At 36.6% G+C, this 12,820-nt stretch overlaps 1 protein-coding gene across 1 annotated transcript in view; it reads right to left on the bottom strand.

Annotated features, from left to right (window-relative positions):
* Window positions 1-5,468: 5,468 nt before the first annotated feature.
* Window positions 5,469-12,820, bottom strand: part of TFAM (transcription factor A, mitochondrial) — a 15,603-nt gene continuing 8,251 nt past the window's right edge. The window contains exons 6-7 of the mRNA XM_006098897.3: window positions 9,097-9,153; window positions 5,469-8,422 (exon numbers count right to left, since the gene is read on the bottom strand). Coding sequence (XP_006098959.1) covers window positions 8,279-8,422; window positions 9,097-9,153 — 201 coding nt within the window. The 3' untranslated portion in view covers window positions 5,469-8,278. The remainder of the gene's footprint in view (window positions 8,423-9,096; window positions 9,154-12,820) is intronic.

The following is a 12,820-nucleotide window of genomic DNA, read 5'->3' as shown; positions in this document are numbered from 1 at the left end:
CCACAGGAAATTTTAAAATTTAAATATATTTTTGCTGCAGAGAATTATGAATGGTAATTATGAATGGTAACAAATAAAAGACAGTTAAGCATGAAAACATCTGACATTGGTAGGATAAAATTTTACAGGGGAAGTGGAATGGAGAAGAACGACGGGAAATGTCCCAGTGCTAAGAAGTTACGTGGTAACACCGTGGTATTTACAGCCCATTACATACATTTAAAGAAGTCATGTGACTTTTATCTTTTTAAGTTAATATGTACAATATGCTAGGAATTTAATGCTTTACAACTCATTAAACTTAAATTATTTTACATGTCAATTTTAAAGTGTTATTTTACATGTCAATTTTAAAGTGTGAATGTGAAAAATAAAAAATGAAAGGCCCCACTCCCAGAGGCTGTTCTTTAATTGTTCTGGGGGAGGGGGAGCAGAAACATTATGGTCTTAAAAGTTCCCCAGATAATTCTAATGTGCAGCCAAAGTTCAGAACAGCTGGTCTAGCAACAGTAGTCACTCTCAACAGAATGACACTTGAAAAAACAAGCATGACACTTACCAAGGAGTAGAAAAAAAGGAAAGGGAAGTTGTTTACCACTTGCCTGGGAGTGTCAGGGATCTAGCAAGCAACTATTTGAAAGGTTTATAAAAACATCAACAGACCTTATAGAACTTAAGCACAGAAAACATGAACTAGAAACCATGGCTGATCACTATGATGCCTTCCAATGATGAAATGCTATTATTTGCAAGGCACTGTGACCGTTGTTGTAAGCACATGGAATTATCTTCATTGTAGATTGTTTCAGGCCTGCACAACTAAACCACAGAGTATGGTAACAAAGAAAGACCTCAGAAGGGTGTAATTATTAACTGGTAATTGCCCCTGGACTGATCTATCGGCCTCCTTTCACAACGGTATTTCTTTTTGCTTACTGTCAGAAGGTCGTCTGCAATTTAATTTTGTTTTCTACTTCCCTATTTCTCCTCTATTCTGTTTTTGTGCCTTAGCTATTTTTTCCTCTCACTCTTGTTTTGTTATGATTTATAGTATAGTGATAAAAGATGGGACGAGGATTTGGGCTCAAGGACAAATTTCACAATTAATTACACAGCGACCTGGTAAAATTATGTAAAATGTGGTTCATTGTGATACCATTGTAATTAGCTAGTTATTAATAATAGGAAGGAGCAAAGGGAAGGCCAGACATTATAGAAGAGAGACCAGACATGTCATTTGGAAGCTGCAACTTTGCACTCCCCGGGGAAACCACTGGCCCATTCCCTGCAGAATTACTGGGGGTCCAACAAAGGGGAGAGAGATGCATGTGCAGTGAAGCTGGGGTGACTAGGGAAGTTACTTGCCTGTCAGTCAAGCCTGGGGAACCATGCATTGGCCAGAATGGGCAAAGCCAATGCAAACCCGAGAAAATTTGGGACTACATAATAGTTCACTCTCTTGTTACTCTGGGCTCCCTCTTGGCTCCTCTCCTGTTGTTCTCTTGTGTGGCTCTTGGCTTGTGGGTCTCTCTTGTACCTGTTTCCTTATATTTGCCCCTATGGCCATCTGGGCCGCACATGCAATGGACTAACGGACTACAGCTAAGCTAGCCTGATGCTGGACTGGAGTGTGCAAATATGGAATGAAAATTCTGGACACTGGCTCCGATTTTAGCCCTGCTAAAGGCAAAAGGGGACTATTTCCTTGGCGGGACTGAGGGAAATGAAACCTTTGAAACTCAGGGGTTTGACGCCACAGAAATAAAACCCTCTACTATATCTCATCCTCCTGTGCAGGCCTCAGAAATTTCTTTTTCTCAGGCTATCGCAAGAAATCCACCCCCACTAGCAACCGGTGCGTTGAAGGGCTTTTATCCTGTGTAGTGGGCCGACTGGTACCTCTAGAAGGAAATGTTCCATCCTAATCCCTGTGAATAGTACCTTTTCCAGCAAAAGATGTGATTACATTAAGGATCTTGAGAGGAGAGCCTTATCCTGGGTTATCAGCGTGGACCCTACATACAATCACATGAGAAAGGTGGAGGGAGTTTTGAGGCACAGACACAGAAGAGAAGGTGATGAGAAGACAGCAGAAAGAGATGCAGCCACCACATGCAAGGAATGCCGACAGCCAACAGAAGCTGGAAGAAGCAAACAACAGATTCTCCACTGAATCCTTGATGTCAGACTTCTGGCCACCAGTACTATTAGAGAGCAGATTTCTATGTGTAAAGTCACCAAGTTTGTAGTAGTTGTTACAGCAACCACAAGAAATGAATACTCTGGTAATCTCTCCAGGCAAAGAATAAGCGAAGGAATGTGCAAGTGCTTTGTAAACAGAAGTGCTATACAGATACAATCTCTCTTTACTGCTCTCTTTCTACACGGACCTCTAAGACCATGCAAATAGCCATCATGAATCAGTCTTCATGGAACAGATGGAAGGGGAGTTCCCAATGTTGGTGCTCCTTCTCCAACATTTCCCATCTTGTTGTCCAAAGAAATCTGGGAATAATTTTTTATATTTTTCTCCGTTTTCTCTCTCACACTCCATCAATTATCAAGTCCTGTGGATTCAACTTCATATGCATCTCTTGAATTAAGTTTATTCTTGCCACCCTGAACATAAGGCCTTTGAATGTGCTGTTTCCTTGGCCTTCCTACCACAACAGATAGCTGCATAGTGGACATTTCACTGTTAGGTTAACCCATAATCATGCTCCAATTATGTAGGTAACAAGTTTATATATCTGCCAGGTGCAAGTTAATATAAAGATGGCACTGATGACACAAAGTAATAGAAACTAATATCAAAAAGCACCAATTTTACTGCAGAATCAATGAAATCCCTACTGGCTTCTTTGCAGAAATTGACAAGCTGATCTTAACATGACCTTAACATATGGAAACACAAAAGATCCAGAATAGCCCAAACAATCTTGAAAACGCAGAACTAAGTTGGAGAACTCTCACTGCCAGTTACAAAACTTACTACACAAAGCTACAGTGTGACGACAATGTGGTACTGGCATAAAGACAGACATATAGGTCAGCCTAATAGAATTAAGACTTCAAAAAATATACCTATGGTCAACTGATTTTTTACAGGGGTAGCAACAAATGGTGCTCGGACAACAAATATCCATATTTGAGAGAAAGGAGCTGTACCCCTACCTTACACCATATATAAAAATTAACTCAAATGGATTATCAAACACTTAGAAGAAAACGGGGTAAATCTTCATGAACTTAAATTTGGCAACTGTTTCTTAGATATGACATCAAAAACATAAGCAACAACAAAAATATAACATCAAAATTAAAACTTTTGTGCTGCAAAATGATACCATTGAGTGGAAATGGGCTTAGTCTCACTATTTTCAAACTTTTTTTTCTCATCACTTGGTCTTTATAGAGAACAATGGCTGGTTCTAATTTATTTTTGTTCTTACATTTTCTTGTTCTTACTATTCAGCAACAAATTGAATCAACAATCAATTCCCATTTTTCATAAAAAAGGGGAATACTTCCCTTCTGAATCCAATATAACGCTTCAATAATAGTATTGGCTAAGGGTTGTGACATGTCTCATTCAAAGACATTCAGGTTCTTATTACAAATGCAAAGTAGAAGCCCTACAAAAGCAAAAACTGAGGGCTAGGAGATAGCTTTGGGGAAATATCCTGATTTTTTTTTTGTTTTTTTTTTTTTCTTGATTCTAAAGAGAGAGGGAGAGGGATAGAGGAACATTGATCGGTTGCTTCCCACACATAATATCCTGAGTTTTTTAGGTCAAAGTAATATTTGATACTGTTTATATAAATTCAGATGTTATTCAAAATTAAGATAAAATTTCTACACTTTTAACAAATCTCCACTATCCTCACCTAAGTAGTCTTATAGTCGGGGTATAAATTCCAGCTTGGAAAAAACTACTGGGCATCTGTATGTACCAGTAAAATTCCTATTCATTTTAGTTACACAAGTATTGAGGATCTGTTCTGACTGGTGACCAAGGGGAAAAAATCCAAAATTGAGTAGAATGGTCCTAAGGCTTCAACAATTTCTGAATAATTAATTTAAAAAATTTGGAGCCCTGGCCAGTGTTGCTCAGTGGTTAGAGTGCAGGGCCATGCACCAAAAAGGGCCAAGGGTTCAATTCCCGGTCAAGGGCATGTACCTAGGTGCAGGTTGGATCCCCAGCCCAGTAGGGGCACATTTGGGAGGCAACCAATTGATGTCTCTCTCACATTGATGTTTCTCTCTCCTCCCCTTAAAAATCAATGGAAAAGAATCCTCAGGTGAGGATTAACAAAAAATAAAAATAGTAACTTGGAGCCCTCTTTTCATCACATAATCCTACTCATGATTCAATGCACAAAATTTCTAATAAATATACAACCTTAAAGATGGGTATAACCAAATCAAGTTTAATGTGAAGGCCAGTAGCTGAGACTGTAAGGTCAAAATTATGTATTCCCTTCTTCCCCTATCTTTTATACATGATGAGTGTGGGAGGAGGAATGAAATGGGACAAACTTTAAATTAATACAGGCAAAAAAATAATAAATTCAAGTATTTTCTTACACACCACTTATATAAATCAGAAACCATTATGTAAGGATGATTTAAATGTTAGGGTGATTTTTAAATGTTTATTTAAAATCCTTATTTAGGGCTAACTGTATTTAGCTCCTTAGCCAGTAAAATATATACATTCATATGTTTTAATGTAGTAGGCCCTCCATTATCTGTGGATTCTGCATGCATGGACTAACTGCATTAAAAATATTTGAAAAGTTCTTGTTGCTGATGTTGTACTATGCAGTTATAGGCCTAGATGGGTGTGTATACTAAATATGTACAAATTTTTTGTCATTATTCCCTAAACAATACATAATAACAACTATTGAGTATAACTATTTTATATAAGGGACTTAAGCATCTACAGGTTTTGGTGTCATGGTGAGAGGTCCTGGAACCAATTCCCCACAGATATGGAGGGTCAACTCTCCTAGAAAATGTTTTGTTTCACGTATTTTCCATTAAATATAATTAATGATTTAATCAATTACCAAAAGTACTTTATTTGTGAACAATGTGAAAAGTAATGATACTAGCTTTGTACAGTTTTACTTTCTGTTTGCGAAGTCTTACAAATTCAAAGTGATAATAAATATGTTCATTTTCTTAGTCTTTCCTTCCCAAAGGTTCAATTTTAAAAATATTACTGCTTTAAAACTTCAATAGTCTGTGCTTATATTTTCAAATTTGTCTGTAAGAGCTTGGTGGTATAAAAAGAAGGGAGAGTGGCTGTGAGAGAGGAAAGAAAGGAAGAGAATATTCTCACAGTTAATATTGATAAAATAATGAAAATCAATGGGTACTATCACTTAATATATAAAAACTTCCTGGTGGTGACTAATTTTATGTAAGGTAAATGTCAGAAAAAAATCAGTAAAATTTGCTTGTTACTTTAAATCAACTTATATTTTAATTCAGAAATTTAAATACACACATTTGTAGCGACTATAAAAAATACACCTTGTTTTTTAAAAATGGCATTTTCAAGAAGGGAGTTTTAGCCAAAAGCAATAGCAAAATTTACATGATTATGGTAGGCTGAATCTTCACACAATATCCTTTAAACATCAGTAAGTAGAATTATCACACAACCCTCTCCTGCCATCAAATTATTTCAAACCTAATACTAGTCTAATGAACAAAAGTATAGAAATCTCTTTATGTCTCTGAACAGCATATGCTCAGAAAAGCATAAACACCACTTTCAATTCTTCAGCATCTTTCCCCGTAGCACACTCTTCTTTTAGCTCCTACAGCAATTACTCTGTTAAGTCAACTTAGGTCTAAAAAGTAAGGCTTTAGATGAGTGGCCACTGGTTATTGACCTAATTTCTTATTCTTCATAATAGAAAATTTGGACATACTGTTAAACTGGAAGTCATTTGGTATACCCATACCCGTCTTCAACATGTACTTAAATTTACTAAGCAAGGCGTGGACCCAGATTATCTTAATATTTAAAGCATTAAAACTGACATTCTTTTAGAAAGAAAGGAAACCAAATAAAATTTGATGTTATCATAAAATGGTTTTGCTCTAGCTCTTTTCACTTTTTTAAACTCATTTCTCAACCTCACCCATCCTACATCACAAACACTGACTCCCACCTGCTCCTTGGGCTCATCTGAAGCACAGAACACAATATATGACTTGAATGATTTCTCCATTAAATATGGTACATAATCAGTACCATTCTATATGCCACAGGGAATTAGGGCTTAATCTCTCCCGGAAACCCCGTTGAGGAAGCCTGAGAGACACTAGCACAACTCTTCTTCCCCAACTCCTCTCCCCACAGTGTCTATTTAACTCGTAGCCAACTTTGTCCTGTATTCATCACCACAGGAGAAAATTGTTTAAAAACACCTAACTTCAAATATTTAAATCTTAAGCTTCCTCTTAAATTATATTTTTCTCTTCAGTACATACTTTTGTCAAGTTCAGTATAGAACAAGTCATGACTTTTTACTTATTTTCTATCCACAAAGAACAAAAATCCTCAAAATTTTTCTGTAGATCTAGAATCCAGAATTCCTAAATAGTTTGCATAATATAAGATATGTATAAATTTTGGGTTATCCTATTCTTATGAACTAATGATGAAAGATGAATTGTTTTGCTCAAAAAGGAAGTGTGAATTTTGAAAACTTTTGCTGACTCTCAAGAGGATAAACAAGTAGTAAAAGATGGAAAGGTTTTTGTGATATGTGCTAAATGGAAAACTCTTAAGATTCACTTACTAAGTCATAGGAAATAATTGAAGAGAATCTCATTCACACTAAATGGAACTCCATTATCATACAAAATAATTTGAAACAAGATTATTTTTCTTGCTAACACTGTGGAGCAACAGTTTGTTTAGCTTCTTCTGTGACTTGACCTTTTTCCTCTTAAGACAATGGTGACAAAGATTCTAAAACAAGAACCTCACAATCAGTTAAAAAACCTATCCCAACATATTATCATACTACACTATACTGTAGATCATGGGTTGGCAAACTTGTTCTGTAAAGAATCACACAGTAAAAATTTTAGGGTTTGCAAACTAGTTTTTGAAGTAACTCCTCAACTCGGTCACTGTTGCACAAAAGCAGCCATAAACAACAGATAAATGAATGAGTACGGCTGTATTTCATACTCATTCATTATTTATGAACATTGAACATATTAATTTTCATGTGTCTTGAAATATTCTTTTTTTTAAATGGCCAACACCATTCTTAGCTCATAGGCCATGAAAAGCAGGCAGTGGGCTGGATTTGGCCCATGGGCAGAGTTAGCTGTCCCTTATATAGTCTTTTATCTTATATAAAATGTTTTAAAATTACAGGTTCTAAGTCTAAAGACTTTGGAAACTTGTTTCTGGATCTCTCATTTTAAAACTTACCAGACAAGTTCTCTCTGGATAAATATACTCACATGAGAGAGAAAAAATAATTCAGAATATAAATCCCTACTTTAAAAAAAAAAAAAAAAACAGAAAGAAGCTGTAAAACAAATGTTTTACCTTAAACATATAATTAGGAAACAAAAATTGTATTCTATGAAATATAAAACAATATGTATTGATTTAGTATATACTTCTTAGTTTTTTTTTACTTTAGAAAAAAAGACAATGAAGAAAGGTTCACAAATCTCTCCATCTTTTGTACAAAAAATTACAACTGAAACCAGCAAGCCCTTGCCTGTAGAACCATCAGCTCTGAATATAAAGTACACCTAGGGATTGGAGCTTACCTAAATGAGCTCTGGGTGTTCTTTAAAAAATGCACAATTAATCATAGAACACTCTGGCTCTACAACTTGGGACACTTCTGAATAGGAAACCCCTGCCTCCATAATATAAGGAAACAAGAATACTTTCCACAATCATCAAATACTATAAAAAAACTTCACAGTCTGACTCACCTTTATCAAAGGTAAAATGTTACTGATGCATTTCATGATTATTTTGATCCTCAGTAGTTGCTAAACACAAAATAAATTTTGGATGAACTTTTCTATGTTTGAGTTTTCCAAAGCAAGATACCAATACAAAATGTACTGAACTGGCAGAAGTCCATGGGCTAAAGAAAAAAGAATTAATTATAAAATGTTGACCAGCTTTATCCTTTTAATTTTATAACCGTTTCAGATACTGAGACCTAATTGGTTTCTTGTGTCTATCCATTATGGACATAACTCAATCTTCTATTTAGTATTTCTCAGTGCTTTTTGATTGGGGTTTCACTTTGCGACGAAGAAGATCTTCACGTCCAACTTCAACCATTTGTTCTTCCCAAGATTTGATTTCACTGTAATAACGAGCTTTATCATCTTCAGCAAGTTGAATATATACCTGAGAAAAAGTGTAATTGTTAAAATGATTTCTTCAGAAGAATCTTCGCCATTGATTTCTGAAATGCTTCCATATATACTATAAAAATTACCTTCTTCTTCTACATGTGTAAAGGGGGACTGGAGAAGGAATGTTTTTGTGAGATAAGGTAAGAGATAAAGATTTGTATTAATTAAATTGTTACAATTTTAGGGCTTGAGATGTGGGGAAGGAGCAGAGGCACAGTGTGACTGTCACTGCATACACTGGACACTGAATTTGGTGTGACATTGTTTTAAATATCAATTTTATTTGCAGTTAAAAACTACCAAAAGAAAAAAGGCAAATTGATTCTAGGAATATGAAATTATTTAAAAATACTTTAACTGTATTATAAGTAATATAAGGTCGTTTTCACATGAATCAAGCCTTGCCCTAATACAGCGGTTCTCAACCTGTGGGTCGCGACCATCAGAAAAACACATATAGCATATCAGATATTTACATTACGATTCATAACAGTAGCAAAATTACAGTAATGAAGTAGCAGCGAAAATAGTTTTATGGTTGGGGGTCACCACAACATGAGGAACTGTATTAAAGGGTCGCGGCATTAGCAAGGTTGAGAACCACTGCTTTAGTACATTCTCTCACAGATATTCTAACTAGATATCTGAGACTAAAACCATACTTACTTGCTTTTCAGCACTGGAGAGATTTTTCCAGCTTTCATGTATAGATTTCAGCCTTACCTGTAAAACAATATATGTTTAAATAGCAGATCCAGGGACTTAAGTGATTAAAGAAAATTTTTTATTACACATTTCAAAAAAACTCAGATACTAAAAATCATCATTTTTACATCATTTCATACTCAGATATTAATGCCTCATCAATTCTTAATATCTTCTTTCTAAATTAAACTTAAAATATACAAAATGACTGGAATAAAGATACTTATCTTTTTTACTGAGATATAATTTTCATATAACATTGTATTAGTTTCAGGTGTACATGATTCAATATTTGTATATATTCTAAAATTATCAACACAGTAAGTCGTTAACATTTGTCACCATAATTTTTTTTTCTTATGAGAACTTTTAACCCTTTGCACTCCGCTGTCCCCTCTCAGGGGACATCGGAATTCTAGCATATCACTCGGATGTCCCCTCTCAGGGGACATTGCAGTTTATTAGTGATTACGGGGAATTGAGTTATTTCAACGCAACTTTTTGAGACATGCATGTTTCCCTGCAGTTTTATCTTGAAATGGCACAAGAAATTAAATCAAAATATCGTAAAATTACTAAGATATATACAAGAAATGTCAGCGGGTTTAGTGTCGGATTAAACAATAAACTACATATTCCCGATGTGGGACAAAGAAAACGGGACTGCATTGTGTGTTCTAACAGGAAAACACCTGGTGGCAGGCGTCAAACCACTTATTACTGTCAAACATGCACTAATCAGCCTGCAATGCATATTGGGGAGTGTTACAAAACTTATCATACTGTACAAAATTATAAACAATAAAATATTGTTTTTTTTGCCAATATACATTCCTCGATGTCACCCAATTCATATAAGTCCAATATCACTATAATACGTTACTTGGTTCCAAAATTATACTAAATAATACGAGGGTCTGTAAATGCACGTTTCCGCCGCAAAGTAGCGTCGAGTAGCTGGTAGCCAATGTCCAGAATGGTTCGGAGTGCAAAGGGTTAAGATCTACTCTTTGAGCAACTATCAAATTTATTAACTCTAGTCACCATGCTGTACATTGCATCTCCAAGACTTTTTTATAAGTGGAAGTTTGTACCTTCTAACCACCTTTACCCATCTCATCCACCCCCATGCCTGGCAATCACCAATCTGTTTCCTTATCTATGAGCTCAGTTATTTTTTTAGATTCCACATATAAGTAAGATCATATGGTATTTGTCTTTCTCTGGTCTGATTTATTTCATTCTATATAAGAAAAGCCTAATATGCCAAGTGTCTGGTTGACCGGTCGGCTGTTCAACCAATCAAAGCATAATATGCTAATGATATGCTAAGGCCAATCAACTGCTCGCTATGAGTGCACTGACCACCAGGAGGCAGACAGTCAATTGGTCGACCAGTTGCTATGACGTGCACTGACCACCAGGGGGCACACGCTCCAACTGCTAGATTAGCTTGCTGCTGGGGTCCGGCTGAGAGCAAGATGGTCCAGACATGCAAGCCCTGGAGCCCTCCCACGATCCCTCCCCAACTGGCCAACCTCCCGCATCCCTCCCCGACCCCGACTGTGCACCGTGGGGTCCCTCAGCCTGGCCTGCGCCCTCTCGCAATCCAGGATCCCTCGGGGGATGTCGGAGAGCCAGTTTCAGCCCGATCCTACAGGCCAGGACTAGGGACTCCACTGGTGCATGAATTCGTACATTGGGCCTCTAGTTTAGTATAATTCTTTCAGGATCAATCCATGTTGTTGCAAATGGCAAGATTTCTTTCTTTTTTTATGGCTAAATTACATGTCAGTTTCTTTATCCATTCATCTAATGAACATTTAGATTGCTTCCACATCTTGGCTGTTGTAAATCACACTGCAATGAACATGGGGGTTCAGATATCTTTTCAAGTTAGTGTTTTCTTTTTTCATTGGATACATACCCAGAAGTAATATTGCTGGACATATGATATTTCTAATTTTAAGTTTTTCAGGAACTCTTTTGTCTTCCATAGAGGGCTGCAGCAACTCACATTCCCACCAACTATGCACAAGGGTTTCCTTTTCTCCATATCCACACCAACACATTACTTTTATCTTTGACAGCAGTCATTCCAACAGGTGTGAGGTGAACTGTGGTTTTGATTTGCAATTCCTTGATAATTAGTGATGTTGAACATCTTTTTCATATACCTGTTAGCCATCTTTATGTCTTCTTTGGAAAGATGTCTATTCAGATCCTTTGCCCGTTTTTAATCAGATTTTTTTTTTTTGCTGAGTTGAATTCTTTATATATTTTGGGTGTTAACCACTTATCATATATAATATGCAAATACAGTAGAACCCACCTACATAAGCACCTACACCACTCACGTGGAGCACATACACAGCAGTAATGAAATGAAACAGTAAAAAAAATTTAAAAGATAACAATTCCTGACCTTTACTTGTGGTAAATAAATAATATAAAACATAAAGCACATATGTACATACATCAAAATGATGGCATATTTCTTTTTATAAATAAATGGGAGATGGCGACGTAACCACAAAACGACATACATCGAGTCCGACGTAACCCGAGGACTGCCTGTATCTAGTCCCATTCGATAGATTGCTTTGCATTTTGTTGATGATTTCCTTTACTGTGCAGATAAAATTTATCTTTTTTTAAATTCAGAAATACTAATATTCAAGTATATTATGTTGTAGTCTAACTTCTTGTAGCTTAATGTTTTGTTCTAAAATGGGTGCCAAAGTGTTTAGGTGTGAATTCAAAAGAACAATACAACACCAGTCTTCAATTCTACTTAGCTGAATTTAATTAAGTGACTCAGAAAAAAAAGACCTATTACCTCCCTTAGGCTTGGTTCTTCTATAAAATTAAAGGGATACAGGGACCCCATGGCTGGAAGAGAGGCAGAGACGAGTCAGAGTCAGCGCACATCACGCTGCCTATGCTGTTGCTCCCAGAGCACAGAGAATAAAGGGAAGGTGGGTGGGTGGCAAATGAGGGGCAGAAGAAGGGGAGTGTGAAGGAGAGAGGGCCATTATTTCTGCAGAACTTTGAATGAATTTTATTTTCCTATTGACAAAAACAGAGGTAACCTGCCCTGACCGGTTTGGCTCAGTGGATAGAGCGTCGGCCTGCAGACTGAAGGGTCCCAGGTTCGATTCCGGTCAGGGGCATGTGCCTTGGTTGTGGGCACATCCCCAGTGGGGGGTGTGTAGGAGGCAGCTGATCGATGTTTCTAGCTCTCTATCCCTCTCCCTTTCTCTATGTAAAAAATCAATAAAATATATTTAACAAAAATAAAAAATAAAACAAACAAAAAAAAAACAGAGGTACCAGATAGTACCTCAGACTACATAACCATTATGTTTTGAACATTTTTAAAAAAATGTATTTTATTGATTTTTTACAGAGAGGAAGGGAGAGGGAGAGTTAGAAACATCGATGAGAGAGAAACATTGATCAGCTGCCCCCTGCACACCCCCTACTGGGGATGTGTCTGCAACCAGAGTACATGCCCTTGATGGGAATCGAACCTGGGACCCTTCAGTCCACAGGCCGATGCTCTATCCACTGAGCCAAACCTGTCAGGGCTGTTTTGAACATTTTTAACTGATCTTCATAAACACTTCTAATATTCAGGGACAGTTAATCATTAAATAACTGCTCAGAATAAAGATATCTTTTC

This window comes from Myotis lucifugus, unplaced genomic scaffold (genome assembly GCF_000147115.1).
Source record: "Myotis lucifugus unplaced genomic scaffold, Myoluc2.0 scaffold_253, whole genome shotgun sequence".
Taxonomy (NCBI): Eukaryota; Metazoa; Chordata; class Mammalia; order Chiroptera; family Vespertilionidae; genus Myotis; species Myotis lucifugus.
Note: the sequence above shows the minus strand (reverse complement) of the source record. Positions and strands in the feature narration are given on the sequence as shown.